Source organism: Barbus barbus (assembly GCF_936440315.1).
Source record: "Barbus barbus genome assembly, chromosome: 31".
NCBI classification, from domain to species: domain Eukaryota; kingdom Metazoa; phylum Chordata; class Actinopteri; order Cypriniformes; family Cyprinidae; genus Barbus; species Barbus barbus.
The window spans coordinates 1,126,420-1,142,500 of NC_136759.1; the positions used below are offsets into that span (position 1 = coordinate 1,126,420).

The following is a 16,081-nucleotide window of genomic DNA, read 5'->3' on the forward strand; positions in this document are numbered from 1 at the left end:
TTAAGCACTGTAGATCAAAAACAGGGACATTTTAAAATATTAAATACCATAACAGTAGTCCTTGAAAAAAATCATAATCAGAATGAGCTTTATTGGCTTGAACATGTCTGAGGTGTTACACTCTTAAAGGAATAGTTCACCCAAAAATGAAAATTCTGTCATTAATTACTCCCCCTCATGCCGTTCCAAACCTGTAAGACCTTCATTCACTAATTACAGTGAGGTCAGGCTGGAGGAGACTAATTGTTGAGCAAAATTGTTATTTTTTGTTTTCTTTGTGCACAAAAAGTATTCTTGTAGCTTCGTAAAATTACGGTGGAACCACTGATGTCACATGGATTATTTTAAAGATCTGCTTGCTACATTTCTGTGCCTTGATGGTGTTAGGATCCTTGCTGTCTATGGAGGATCAGAGAGCTCTTGGAATTCATCAGAAATATCTTAATTTGTGTTCCGAAGATGAACCAAGCTGTTACAGGTTTGGAACGACATGAATGTGAGTAATTAATGACAGAATTTTCATTTTTGGATGAACTATCCCTTTAAAAAATAAAGGTGCTTGAAAGGTTCTTCACAGCGATGCCTTAGAACAGCGATAGGCAACGTCGGTCCTGGAGTGCCGCTGTCCTGTAGAGCTTAGCTCCAACCCTAATCAAAGACACCTGAACAAGCTAATCAAGGTCTTCAGAATTACTAGGGCTACAGGCAGGTGAGGGGTTTTTCAGGGTTGGAGTGAAACTATGAAGGACATCGGCACTCCAGGACCTACCCCTGCCATAGAAGAACCATTTTTGGTTCCACAAAAAAACATTCAAACGTTCTTTAAAGGACCATCTTTCTTGCCTTTTTATAATCTGAAGAACCATCTTTCGCCACAAAGAACCTTTTGTGAAACAGAAAGGTTCTTCAGATGTTAAAGGTTCTTTCTGGAGCCATTTAGACAGAGTTTCTTCGTCAAGCACCTTTATCTTTAAGAGTGTAGTTGTGGTTTTCCGCGTGAGTTAGTAGATGTTTTATATCAGATGAACTGTTGATTCTGTGATGCGACGGATGTTGTGTCCATGTAATATCTTGTGTTCTCGTTGTTGATTTTAAATAAAGACTCGGAGCTCTTTTCTGTCAGAACGCAAGCAACTTGTGTGAAACTCTTTACTTTCACTTTTAATCTACATCACGTCAGGGAAAGACAAAGAAAAAGAAAATATATTTGCCAACAGCACCCCTCCAGTGGTCACTATTTAAAAAAAACCTTTCATGACACACTGCTTAATAATTTAACAGTCTTTAACAAGGGAGGAAAAAACACACATAAGCCCAACAGAGAAAATAAAACATAGTGATAAGAGTGCTTTCCGCCACTCGTGACCCGTCAGTCTCTTCTGATGAAGCGATGTTGTGATCGTGTCAGTCGCTGTCATCCGTTTCTCTCTCAACCCCGATGAACCGACTGATTCCTGTGCTGTGAGAAATGTCAGAATCGAGCGCTTTCCTTTTCTCTCTTCTCTCTGAATAATGGCACACGTCAATCACATCCGACCTCTGCTCCTGTATCTCTCAGTATATCATAACATTCTGGGTTTCTATCATAAAAACGTTCAGGATCGACAAGGATCGAAGCTGTCCCTTCAGTATAAGTGTGTGTGCGCTCAATAGAAACTTTAATGGCGTGTCTAAAACGAGCGTATCATTATCTTTCATCCTGACCTCACATTTCCATTCCGCTAATGTCTCTGATGTCAAGCTGTCAATCAAATCCACAGCACCCGCCTCCCTCTGAAGTGAGCCCCGCCCACTCCCCACCCTCTCTAATTAATTGGCCGCTTGCGGTGATTGACAGTTTTATTTGAGGTTGCCCACGAAAAGAAATCCTGATGGCAGCCGGTTGATCATTACATCACTGACATATCTACAGTCAAACCAAAAATTATAGACAGCGTATATAATGTTTGATATATTTACTAGTGGGTGCAGGACACTATAGTTCATTTCTGTAAGAGAGGAGAGCAAAATAAAGTAAACTGTGACATATTACACCCAAAAATTCTTCATATAGTGGACTACTAGTAAAATATGGGATTAAAAAATATTCAGTCACTTTGACCTGATCATGTTTTCAGTGTTTTTTCTTTAATTGCTAAAGTGATGTTTTTGCACCACAGACTGAACTAAATGAAGCACTGCTTGGTGATTGGTCGAGCTAAACTGGTTTTATCTAATTGTGTTCTTAAATTTAACATCTGACAGCTATTCAACCCAATTCATTACATACCTTTCTATCAGTTATCTGACATTATCAAGATCAATTTGTTCTGACACAGTTTAACTCGTCATATTTTAGTACCATTTTCTAAACTATAACTAATAAACTGTGATATAATGTGAGAAATGTTGAAGGTGTCTGAATAATTTTGGTTTGACTGTAACTTATTAGCCCAAATCGGCCACGCAATGACATTTCCGTGATGGCTCGACATTTGTGAAACATTACCTCTAAAAATGTGTTTATTTTAGCCAGAGTTGCTCACAGAAATGACACCCTGAAGCTTTAATAGGGGCTCTCATTAAAGCGGCTGCGTTTCTGTAGATAAACATGTTCTTGAGCGATCGCTATCTGGGAGAACTCTCTCGCTTCGATCCTCTCTGCGTCGTTACTGACCTGACTTCTCTCTCTTGTGTCTCTCACATGTAAATGTTAGCAGTGTTTCTGCATGATGCATGACGAAGGTCCAGATCTGCACTTCACTTTTGTTTTTTATACATGCACAAGTGTTTCACATCAGCCGATGCTTCAGGAAGCGTTTGTGGCTGAACATTTCAAGGATAAAAAAAAAAAAACATTTAATTGTAAAATGTATATTTTTTATCATCAATTAAAAACCCATGGCATTTCCACAATTTAATATTACATACTAATTTCTATGTTCAATATTTAATATATAATCTTTATATATTTATATCTAATTTACTGTATTATAATAGTTATATTTTTCATTTATTTAAAATGATTTATTACAGTATTAATACTTATTTATATATTCAATATATAATTTCTAATATATAAAAAATGTATAATGATATATTTATAGTATATTATAATATTGTAATGTATAATATATAATTTAATTATAATAGTTATATTTATAATTTATTAATTAGCTTGTGACATTTTGAGAATTAAACATTTACGATTAAAATATTATTTTATTACTAACAGTATTAATACAAATTTACATATTTGATATGTAATTTATAATATATAATTATATATTCATAGTATGTAATATGATAAATTATATTTTATAATGTATGCTATTTAATTTAATGATAAGATCATAATATAATTTACCATTATTTAATAACCTAAGGCACTTTACCAATTAAGCAAAAATTAAAAATTAAAATGGTATTTTATTATTAACACTAATAATGCCAATTTATACATTATTTTTTATATAGATATATGTAACCTATGATAATTTAACAATTAAACATGTCAAATTAAAATATTATTTCATTAATAGTATTAATGCCAATTTATATACTCAATATGTAATTTATAAAATATAATGTAGAATGTAGAATTGAATTATAATAGTTATATTTCTTTTGTGTGGCACACTAAACACACAATATATCTTTCTACTTCACAATTTCATGTTTAATTCAACACATTTTACTGTTTTAAAATGTTAGGTTTTAGTAATTTGTGATGCACTTATGATATTTGTTAGTTTTTAAAAATTTCTATTTAGCTTTCATTCATTTTATTTAATGTTTACTTTTAGCAATTTTAGAAACTAACTTAAACTTATACATTTCATGCTTAATTTAACAACAACAACAAAAAAATAAAGTGAAGTGAAGTGAAGTGACATTCAGCCAAGTATGGTGACCCATACTCGGAATTCGTGCTCTGCATTTAACCCATCCAACACACACACACACAGCAGTGAACACACACACACACACAGCAGTGAACATACACACACAGCAGTGAACACACACAGCAGTGAACACACACACACACACAGCAGTGAACATACACACACAGCAGTGAACACACACAGCAGTGAACACACACACACACACCGTGAACACACACACACACACACACACACACAGCAGTGAACACACACACACACACCGTGAACACACACACACACACACACACAGCAGTGAACACACACACACAGCAGTGAACACACACAGCAGTGAACACACACACACACACACACACACAGCAGTGAACACACACACACAGCAGTGAACACACACAGCAGTGAACACACACACACACACCGTGAACACACACACACACACACACACACACACACACAGCAGTGAACACACACAGCAGTGAACACACACACAGCAGTGAACACACACACACACACACAGCAGTGAACACACACACACACACACACACACACACACACAGCAGTGAACACACACACAGTAGTGAACACACACCGGAGCAGTGGGCATTTATGCTGCGGCGCCCGGGGAGCAGTTGGGGGTTCGGTGTCTTGCTCAAGGGCACCTCAGTCGTGGTATTGAGGGTGGAGAGAGCGCTGGACATTCACTCCCCCCACCTACAATCCCTGCCGGCCCGAGACTCGAACCCACAACCTTTCGATTACGAGTCTGACTCTCTAACCATTAGGCCACGACTTCCCCTATGTAATTATTTGTGGAGAATTATAAGATTGTTATGCTTTATTTCATTTGCCAGAAAACTTTTTAATGTAATTTTATGTACTCCTGACATTTTTATTATTATTTTTTTAATGTTTCTATTTAGCTTTCATTAATTTTGTTATTTCAGTTTTAGTTTTAGCAGTTTCATTACTTAAACTTATTTCAGTTACAGTGTAAAAAAGAGTTGTTAAGTTTGAAAGATTATTAGAGGCACCTTTTCAGTCTTTCTACATCTTAAAATTCACATTAATTCAATGCAGTTTCTTTAGTAACGATCTGTGAATTTTAAAAAAATTTTTTTTTTTTTTTTTTAGCAAATTCTAAGTAAACATATTCTTCCAAAAAAGTTAGATTTTCAACATTTGCATTCTTATTTGCTGAACCGACCTGCTAACTTCAGCATGAAATATCCAGAAATACATGTTTTTGTGAATCACCGAGACGATTTTGTGATTCAGCAGTGAATCATTAACAGTTTTGAAACGCTCAGCCTGCTGTCAGTTACCACTGTAACGCTGTGAAAACGGCTTGAATATTTACGCTGTACTGCAGAGAATCGGTCACGCCTGAACTGAACCGCATATTTAATGTAAAAGACTGGAAAATTGTGTATTTGTGAATTCCCTACAAAAGTAGCAAATAAGAGTGTAGAATTTAAACTCTACATGCATTCAGGGATTTCAGGGATTATTTGATTCACACACACAATATCTGCTTATTATTCAGCACACACACACACACACACACACACACACACACACACACACATGGCACCGGAAGTGCATTGAAATGCGACTGAAAGGGGCGACACCTTTGATTGCGGTTATTTTGGGCGCAGTAACACTCAGAGAGGAAAAAACCCGTTTAACCCTCATTGATCAGAGCTACAGGTCAGAAACAAAAGAGCGGCGTGGGAGAATAGAGACGTGAACACCTGAATGCCATTAGACGTGTGCAGGTGTGCGGAGCAAAGCCATTTATCAGAAACACAGAAACACTTTCATCACACATTAGCATGAGAAAAACACATCTACATCAGAGCACTGACAAAGCATGAAAGACACACACACACACACACACACACACACACATACACACACACACACACACACACATCATTAGTCATCATTCATCAATGATATCTGAGATATACTCCATTCATAAACCATTATTTACTCACCGGCATGTTGAATGTCTTTTTAAATGCATTCTCATGTACGTTCAAGAGTTTAGGGTCATTAAAGCTACATTTATTTGAAAATAAAAAAATAATAAACTGAAATATTATTCTAATGTAAAACAGCTGTTTTCTCTGTGAATATCTGTTAAAGTGTAATTTATTTCTGTGATCTGCAGCTGTATTTTCAGCATCATTACTCCAGTCTTCAGTGTCACATGATCTTCAGAAATCATAATAATATACTGATTTACTGATCAACAAACATTTCTGATTATTATCAATGTTGAACACAGTTGTGCTGCACAATATTTTTGTGGAAACTGTGATACATTTTATTTTTCAGGATTCACAGATGAATAGAAAGTTCAAAAGAACAGCATTTATTTGAAATATAATCTTTTGTAACATTAGAAATGTCTTTACTCACTTTTGATCAATGAATTAATGAATAAAAGTATTAATTTTTAATGTTTTTGTTCAATAATAATGTAAAAACTAATGCAAACCATTGTTGCATTTTATTTACTCTAATTTTATTGTTTACTGTTAACCGTGTCAGGGTTATAAAAGTTAACTAAAACTAAAACCATACAAATGTATTCAAATAAAATAAAATAAAAAATAATAAACTTTATGGGAAAAAAAATCATCTAGTTTCCAAGGCAGCATTTTTCACTTGTTTAGTTTAACTTAAAGTACTAAAAAAATAAAGGAAAATAAAATAATTAATAGACATTAAAAAATAAAAAAATATATATTATAAACTATAATAGTACTAAAGTAATGCAGTAATCTGCGCTGTATGTTCACAGAATTGCTTGTGAGTTTCCAGTTCATCTCTGCTACAGTTTTCTTAAGTGTGTGTGTGTGTGTGTGTGTGTGTGTGTGTGTGTGTGTGTGTGTGTGTGTGTGTCCAGTGTCTAATCACACTACATAGTCATGTTGTCATGGGAACTGACGTGACGCAGGACTTTAGTTTGCTGTGTGGGTGAGAAACCTGTCATCCTCTCTCTCTCTCTCTCTCTCTCTCTCGCTCTCTCTCTCTCTCTCTCTCGCTCTCTCTCTCTCTCTCTCTCTCTCTCTCTCTCTCTCTCTCTCTCTGTGTTTCTTGCTCTTCTCCTGGAGAATGTTCTGGAAATCTGGAAAACTTTCCACCCTTCTGCAGACCAGGAGGACAGTTGTGATGACAGATTGTCTCTCTCACACACACACACACACACACACACGCACACACGCACACACACACACACACACACACACACACACACACACACACACACACACACACACACACTCTTCACTGTCCAGTACAAAACTATTTGATACTGTAGGAGAAAGATTTATTCTTTGGCCAAGTGTTTGTATTTTCAAGTTAAAGTTCTTTTATTTGTGGTTTAACTCTTTAATTGTATTTTACACACACACACACACACACACACTCTCTCTCTCTCGGCTAAAGACTAAATGTTTCTCAGGTATATTTTATTAATTGTATATATAATATTTTCATGTATGTATTTTCAGTTTTTTATTAGTAATTGTGTTCTGCTTTTGTAATTTTTATTACTTTTTAAAAATATTACTGTATCATATTATATACTGTATTTGAGTTTAAGTTCAGTCTTAGTTTTTATTAGTTTCCAGATACTAATTAGTGTTTCACTTAGTTGCCAAGGTTTCTAATTTGCATTTAAAGTTTTTCAATAATGGATAAAAGCATCCATTTATTTTACTTTATTTTAACATATTTTCTTTTGGCATATGTTAACATTTTAAAATTTTATATAATTTTAACACATTTTATTTTATTTCAATTAAATATTCTAAATACTTATAGTTAAGGTTCATTTAGGTTAAGTTTTTCATCTAATATTAATATTAATATATAATTTTATTTATTTTATTTCTGTCATTTAGCAAAATTACTTTGAATAGTATTAGTTCAATTACATTTGTATTATATTTAATTTATATTTACATATTTTTAATTTTATTTTACTTTTTTTTTATATAGTTCTCATTTTATTTAACAATAATAACCCAGGTATTATTTTCCAGAAGGCAACACAGTGTTTGTGTGTGTTTGTTGAGTCTTGTCTCTGTGTTTACGGGATTTTCTGCGGCTCCGTCTCGTTTGATGTGAAATCGGAGAGCTTTGATTGTAAGATTAGACGTTATACACCTTTATGAGACTTCAGACGGATGGAGGAAAGCCAACAAAAGCAGCGTCTCTCTCTCTCTCTCCTCTCTTCAGAAGCGTCTGGTCAGTAATCTGACTTCTGGACCTTCAGCTTCTCCACACAAACTTCAGGTCGAAGCCAGAGAAAGAGAGCGATACACACAGACAGGGTGTAAATTGGTTTTCTCCAGCTGAATGGCTCTGGCTGTGAAGCAGCAGTGCATGATGGGATACCGTCAGCATTTCTTTGTAAAGCCTTTTAAAGTGGAACAGATCAAACTTTGCCTCTTTTACTGATTCTTCCTCACTGATGTTCTTTAATTCCCTGCAGAGTCAAATACTGGTGAACTGCAGGGGAAATAAAGCAGCTTTTACAGCGATGAGCTCATTTCTACATAAAAATAGCAACAAAAAACACGTTTTCAGGTCACATTCGCTTATTTCAGTGACCTTATTCAATATGCTTCATAAAACTATATTGCTCACACTTAAGTCTCTAATTCATTTAATTAATTACATTTTTGTTGCAAAATAATTTTAAATAAAAATGTTTTCAGTTCAATAGTTTTACTAGGTTTTTGTATTAGTTTTATTGTAAAATATGTGGCTGTCAAATAAATAAATGTAAAAGTATCATTGTTATTGACCGTTTTTGTATTATTTTAATCGTTTATGCTAATTTGCTCGATTTATATTATAGTTATTTTACATTGATTGTACTTATTTTGAACTGCTTTGACAATACAAATGCACATTAATAATTGAAATAAAATTAAAATAAAATTAAAAACTGATTAAATATAAATAAATGTGTTGTTATTTTTAGTGCTGTCAAATGATTAATCGTGATTAATCACATCCAAAATAAAAGCTTTTGTTTACATAGTGTATATATATATATGTGTGTGTACTGTGTATATTTATTTGTTATGTATATATAAATGCATGTATATATTTAAGAAAAATGTTACATTTATATATTATAATATTAATTTTAGTTGATCATTTTACTAGTTGTTAAAAACATTTTCTAATACATTATTAAAATCAGAAGTTGTATCTGTGAAAAATATTTAATTAATCTGACAATTGTAGCAGTTCAATTTTAATAAATACTGTAACAAATATATCATTGTTATTTAATGTTTGTTAATGCATGTACTAATGATAAATTATTATAAATTGTTACCAAAAATAATAATAATTTTTATTTCCTTTCTTATATTCAAATATATTATAAATAAATAGTTTAAATATAAAAAATATGAAGCTAATGCATTGTGCAGTGCATTACGATTGTGTATGTTATAGTGCTGTATTGCATTTCAATCCAGTTTTGTGTTTAAATGTCTTAATGTTTGATTAAACAGCGGGGCAAGAAAGGGATTATTGCTGGTTTATTTGTTGCACTGGAAATGAAAGATCAAGTTGAGAACGGTGCATTGTGGGATAGGGTGTGATCTGTTTTGTATGTAGATCACACAGAAATGCTGTAGTTTCTGCAGAAGAGCAGGAGTGAGTGTGGACCGGCTGCTTGTGTGATTTTTGTGTGTATTTAACATGGTAGCTGATGCTGGGCTCTTGTGTGTTCATTCATTAAGATAAAGTCAGATTTCACGGCGGCTGCACGGCTCTGTTTACTGGCGTGAAGTGATTTCTCAGAGTTTGTTCATGTTTTTTTTTCAGAGACGCGGTGAAGCAGCAGAAGAGACTGCAGTGCTCCGGCCTACCCTCAGCAGAACTCCATCAGAAACAGAGCAGCTCGCTGAGCACACCACTACCAGCCCACAAACGAGGTGTGTGTGTGTGTGTGTGAGAGAGAGAGAGAGAGAGCGAGAGAGAGAGTGTGTGTGTGTGTGTGTGAGAGAGAGAGAGAGAGAGAGAGAGAGAGAGAGTGTGTGTGTGTGTGTGTGTGTCTGTGAGAAAAATTGTGTGTGTGTGTGTGTGTGTGTGTGAGAGAGAGAGAGAGAGAGTGTGTGTGTGTGTGTGTGTGTGTGTGTGAGAGAGAGAGAGAGAGAGAGAGACAGAGAGAGTGTGTGTGTGTGTGAGAGAGAGTGCGAGCGAGCGTGTATGTGTGTGTGAACAAGAGACTCGATTTTTCACGATGGTGTAAAAGCACAGAGATAGTATGATAATGAAAGAAGTTTTAAAGATTGAGAAATTTTCATTTACACCGCTGAACTTTTAGCCCACTTTCATCAGATTTTCCTAGTTTTCCATCAACCTCTCGCTCTCGCTTTCTCTTTTCCCATGGCGACTATCGCTATGTAGGACTATTTTTACCAGAGTAACAATACAGCCTTCAGAATCTTAGACTGCAAACATAAAGAAACCGTGTGTGTGTGTGTGTGTGTGTGTGTGTGTGTGTGAGAGAGAGAGTTCATTAACGCGTGTGTGTGTGTGTCACTGTGTGTGAATGTGTGTGTGTGTGCTTGCAAAACAATTTATTTCATTCTCTTATTTTTTTTAACATGTATATTAAATTCAAGTTTATTTGTACAGCGCTTTTTATGATACAAATCATTGCAAAGCAGCTCTACAGGAATTTAAGTTTCCACAATATATTTATATATTGCAGAACCTTAATATATTTAACTTATGGCAATATTTGGTAATTGTGTATGTTGTCTGAGCGTTGGCATCCTCTGAGGTCCTCTGAGGGGTTGGCATCATCTTTTCTCAGGTGTTCGGTCATCTCAGATCATTTAAGGGTTGGATCCAGACTGAAGCTTCTGTCATTCCTAGTTACCACGGGATGTTAATCAACAGAGAAACAAATAGAGACATAATTAGTGTAGCTGCTGTTCCATCTAAGCAAAAATGATTTGTTCAACCCAAGCTAAAGAATAATAATAATGTACATTTGATCAGATATAACTGCAGTACAAGATTATAAGATGCATTATGTGAATGCTTGGCTAAAGAGATGTGATCTAGATTTAAACAGAGAGAGTGTGTCTGAACCCCGAATGTTATCAGGAAGGCTATTCCAGAGTTTGGGAGCCAAATGTGAAAAAGCTCTACCTCCTTTAGTGGACTTTGCTATCCTAGGTACTACCAAAAGTCCAGAGTTTTGTGACCTTAGAGAGCGGGTTGGATTGTAGCGTGGTAGAAGATGAGTTAGGTATGCAGGAGCTAAACCATTTAGGGCCTTATAGGCAAGTAATAATAATTTGTAAATGATACGGAACTGAATAGGTAGCCAGTGCAGAGACTGTAAAATTGGGGTAATATGATCATATTTTCTTGACCTGGTAAGAACTCTAGCCGCTGTATTTTGGACTATCTGTAGCTTGTTTATTGAAGATGCAGGACAACCAGCTAGCAGTGCATTACAATAGTCCAGTCTAGAGGTCATGAATGCATGAACTAGCTTTTCTGCATCAGAAACAGGGAGCATGTTTCGAAGCTTGGCAATGTTCCTAAGATGGAAGAATGCTGTTTTTGTAACATGGGAAATATGATTTTCAAAGGACAAGTTGCTGTCTAATATACCACCCAGATTTTTGACTTTCGAGGACGTGACAGTGCATCTGTCTAGTTGCAAATTGTAATCCAAGAGATTCTGTGTACTGTTTTTTTTTTTGGTCCAATAAGTAATATCGCTGTCTTATCTGAATTTAATAGGAGGAAATTATTGGTCATCCAATCTTTTAAATTTTTTACACAATCTATTATTTTAGATAGTTGAGAAGTTTAATCTGGTCTTGTTGAGATATATAGTTGAGTATCATCAGCGTAACAATGAAAACTAATCCCATATTTTCTAATAATATTACCAAGGGGCAACATGTATATTGAAAATAGCAGAGGACCTAGGACAGATCCTTGTGGTACTCCATACTTTACTGGTGATAATTGAGATGACTCCCCATTTAAATGAACAAAGTGGTAGCGATCGGACAGGTAGGATCTAAACCATCTTAAAGCCTGTCCTTGAATACCAATATATTTTTGTAATTGATCTATGAGTATGTCATGGTCTATAGTGTCGAACGCAGCACTAAGATCAAGTAATACTAGCAATGAGATGCAGCCTTGGTCTGAAGCAAGAAGCAAGTCATTTGTAATTTTAACAAGTGCAGTTTCTGTGCTATGGTGAGGCCTGCAACCTGACTAAAATTCTTCATAGAGATCATTTTTTTGCAAGAAGGAACACAATTGAGCAGACACAACTTTTTCTAAAATTTTAGACATAAACGGAAGATTTGAAATGGGTCTGTAATTTGCCAGTTCATTAGAATCTAGTTGTGGTTTCTTAATAAGAGGCTTAATAACCGCCAGCTTGAATGGTTTTGGGACGTGACCTAAAGATAACGATGAGTTAATAATATTGAGAAGCGGTTCTTCTGCTACAGGTAACAACTCTTTCAGTAGTTTAGTGGGTACAGGATCTAATAAACACGTTGTTGGTTTAGATGCACTGATAAGTTTATTTAGCTCTTCCTGTCCTATAGTTGTAAAGCACTGCAGTTTTTCTTTGGGTGCGATGAATGAAGCTGAAATACTAGACGCAGTAGAATCTACATTTGATATTGTATTTCTGATGTTATCTATTTTATCAGTAAAGACATTCATAAAGTCATTACTATTAAACTGTGAGGGAATATTTAGATCGGGCGGTGTCTGTTTATTTGTTAGTCTATCCACTGTGCTAAATAAGAGCCTTGGATTGTTTTGGTTATTATCTATGAGTTTGTGGATATGCTCTACCCTGGCAGCTTTTAGAGCCTGTCTATAGCTGGACATACTGTTTTTCCACGCAGTTCTAAAAACTTCCAAGTTAGTTTTTCTCCATTTGCACTCAATACGAGTTTCTTTCTTGAGAGAATGGGTATAACTGTTGTACCATGGCGCAGTACGGTTTTCTCTAACCTTTTTCAATTTGAGGGGGGCAACAGCTTCTAATGTATTAGAGAAGATAGTGCCCATGTTGCTAGTCATTTCGTCTAGTTCATGTGTATTTATGGGTACACAGAGCAGTTGAGATAAATCAGGCAGGTTATTTGTGAATCTGTCTTTGGTGGCTGGAACAATAGTTCTGCCCGAACGATAACGCGGAGCCATATAATTAATATCAGTAATACACAGCATGCACAATACAAGGAAATGATCAGTAACATCATCACTTTGAGGTACGATATCTATATCGTAAGATCAAGTCCATGCGATATAATTAAATCTAGCGTATGATTAAAACGATGAGTGGGCCCGGTGACGTTTTGCTTGACTCCAAAAGAGTTTATTAGGTCAGTAAACGCAAGTCCTAACGCATCATTTGTATTATCAACGTGAATGTTAAAATCTCAGACAATTAGCAGTTTATCAACATTAACCAATAGATCTGAGAGGAAATCTGCAAATTCTTTTAGGAAATCTGTATATGGCCCTGGCGGTCTATACACAGTAACCAGAGCAAGAGACAGGAGAGATTTCTTTTGCATATCTAACAGTGTAACATTAAGCAGAAGTATTTTGAATGATTTAAACCTCCTGTATCCTGTTTTCTGAGTAACATTGAGAATATCACTATATATTGTTGCCACACCGCCGCCACGACCAGTCTGACAGGGCTCATGTTTATAACAGTAGCTTGGTGGAGTAGACTCATTTAGACCAAAATATTAATAGAGTAGAGTACATCAAAATTATCATCTGTGATCATTTCATTTACAATAACTGCTTTGGGTGCGAGTGATCTTATGTTTAGGAGCCCAAGTTTTAAAAATAGTTTTTGTTCATTTCTTTTTCATTTTTCTGGTTTAATCACCAGAAATTGTCTTACTAGAAATTGACTTACTAGTCAGATGGAGCGTAGCGTCCTGGAGATGTTGTCTGACAGGAGTTGCGCTCCGACTCTGCTGGGGTGCAGGCCATCAGCACGGAAAAGCCTAGGATGCTCCCAGAAAATATTCCAATTATTAACAGAGCAGTTTCTGTTCTTTACACCATGACAATAACCATTCGTTTAAAGCAAACAGTCTACTGAACCTTTCGCTTCCTCGTCGATACGTGGGAAGCGGTCCTGACACGATGATCGTTGTCATGTATATACACTGCCCTCCAAAAGTTTGGAAACACCCCTGGCAAAGTGTGGTTTTGGACGATATCAGCATAAATACTTATAATTTTTTGGTGCAAATACATTAAAGTAACTTGACATTATCATTGAAGATCAGCAATAACACATAATAATGGCAATATATACATGCCCCTTTACCAGCTGAGATGCCTGGTTACTGGTTTAAACTTGGCCCAGGTTTTTAGAAGATGTTTGGGTCAGCACACCTTAATACTGTAGCTTCAACACTTGATTGCCAATTCAACGTCAATGTTTGAATAAACTGACAGCTCGGATGCCCAGATTCTGCTGTAATAGCTGCTAATGCTGGATATTTTGATGAATCGAAAATTTAATTTTTTTCTATGTATAAACTGTTTATGTAATAAATGTTTTTGTAGTTTGTGTTGTCCCTTATCAGTGCAAAATTATCACAAATTAAAAAGGATTCATGCCAATATCGTCCAAAACCCCACTTTTCCAGGGTGTTTCCAAACTTTTGGAGGGCAGTGTATATATTTGTATTATTTGTTTGGTCGCATCACATTGCATATATAAAAATAAATATATATGTATTTCTATATAGTATATCAATATATAGATTTGTTTGTTTGTTTTAAAGAGACAGTTCATCTCAAAAAAGACAATTTGCTAATTTACTCATCGTCAGATCATCCAAGATGTAGGTGACTTTTTTTTCTTAAGTAGAACTTTTTATGAAATTAAAAACTGAGTCAAAGGCTGAGAATTAGTGTCTGGTTTTGTAGATTTGGTTTGTGCTTCTGCTGTTTGAGTGACAGCTTCAGAAACTGTGTGACAAGGAAAGATTCAGCGTGTAAGCAGCTGAAAACACTGTAAGATCTTCTTTACTGCTCTACTGAAGAACAAAATCACCTACATCTTCGACGGCCTGAGAATGAGTAAAGAGTTGCAGTGATTCATCTCTTTCTGTCTCTGTGTTTTCAGCGCTCATCATTCCTCTGGTGGACGCTGATGAAGGAAAGGTGATCTCTCTGATTCTGGTGAGATCTGCTGTAATTTCACACACAATAGTGCTGTAATGATGCCTGTGATTTCTCTCTCTCTCTCTCACCTCTGAACCAATGAATCAGTGAATGTCGTGCGATTCCTCTCTTTGAATCATCCGAAATTCATTATAGCTCGTATTTTTAACAAGCTGCCTAATCTAACGGTTTTACAGGCGGCATTTGTCCAATTAAAGTGTTTATTTCTAACCGAGTAATAAAACTTTATGATTTTATGAGATTTTTGAGGGCAGGGGAGACGCTTTATTGCTGCGGCCGTGACACGTCATAAAAGAAACGATTGTGACGGAGCAGAACACATCAAGGACATGTTTGGAGATTCTACAGATTCTTATTTATACTGTATATAATAGGCAAGTTTATTTATATAGCACATTTCATACACAGTGGTCATCCAAAGTGCTTTACATAAAAGAAAGTGAAATAGACATTAAAATCAATAAAAACATGGAAATAAAAACAAGGAATTTTAAAATGATATAGAAATTGATTTAAAATAAATTTAAAGAAAACGATTATACATAAAATAATATAATTATTTATACATAAATAATATAAATGATATGAAAATAAATATATACATGTAAATATGTTCAAAATAAATTCTGTATGTGCATGTCTTTATATATACATAATAAATATACACAGTACACATACATATATTATGTAAACAAAAACTTTTAATTTGGATGCAATTAATCGCGTTTAATTGTTTCCCAGTTTTTTTATTATTAGTTTTCTATTTCTTCTTTCTTTTTATTATTTTTTAAAATATTTTTAATTACGTCTATATAGTATTTTTTATTTTTTTATTAAAAAAGCTTACCCCTTTAGACTTGCACTCTATTCTTTGCTTGTTTTCTTAAAAAAAAAAAACTAACACTAGCTTCTCTATTCTTTTTGTATTTTATCTCTCT

The 16,081-nt window shown here is 34.9% G+C and overlaps 1 protein-coding gene across 3 annotated transcripts in view; it reads left to right on the plus strand.

Moving 5' to 3' along the window:
* Positions 1 to 16,081, plus strand: part of LOC306851454 (cGMP-dependent 3',5'-cyclic phosphodiesterase-like) — a 150,842-nt gene that overhangs the window by 96,615 nt on the left and 38,146 nt on the right. For all 3 annotated transcript variants that reach the window (XM_079387695.1, XM_079387696.1, XM_079387697.1), the window contains 2 exons: positions 9,744 to 9,853; positions 15,085 to 15,140. In XM_079387695.1, coding sequence (XP_079243821.1) covers positions 9,744 to 9,853; positions 15,085 to 15,140 — 166 coding nt within the window. The remainder of the gene's footprint in view (positions 1 to 9,743; positions 9,854 to 15,084; positions 15,141 to 16,081) is intronic.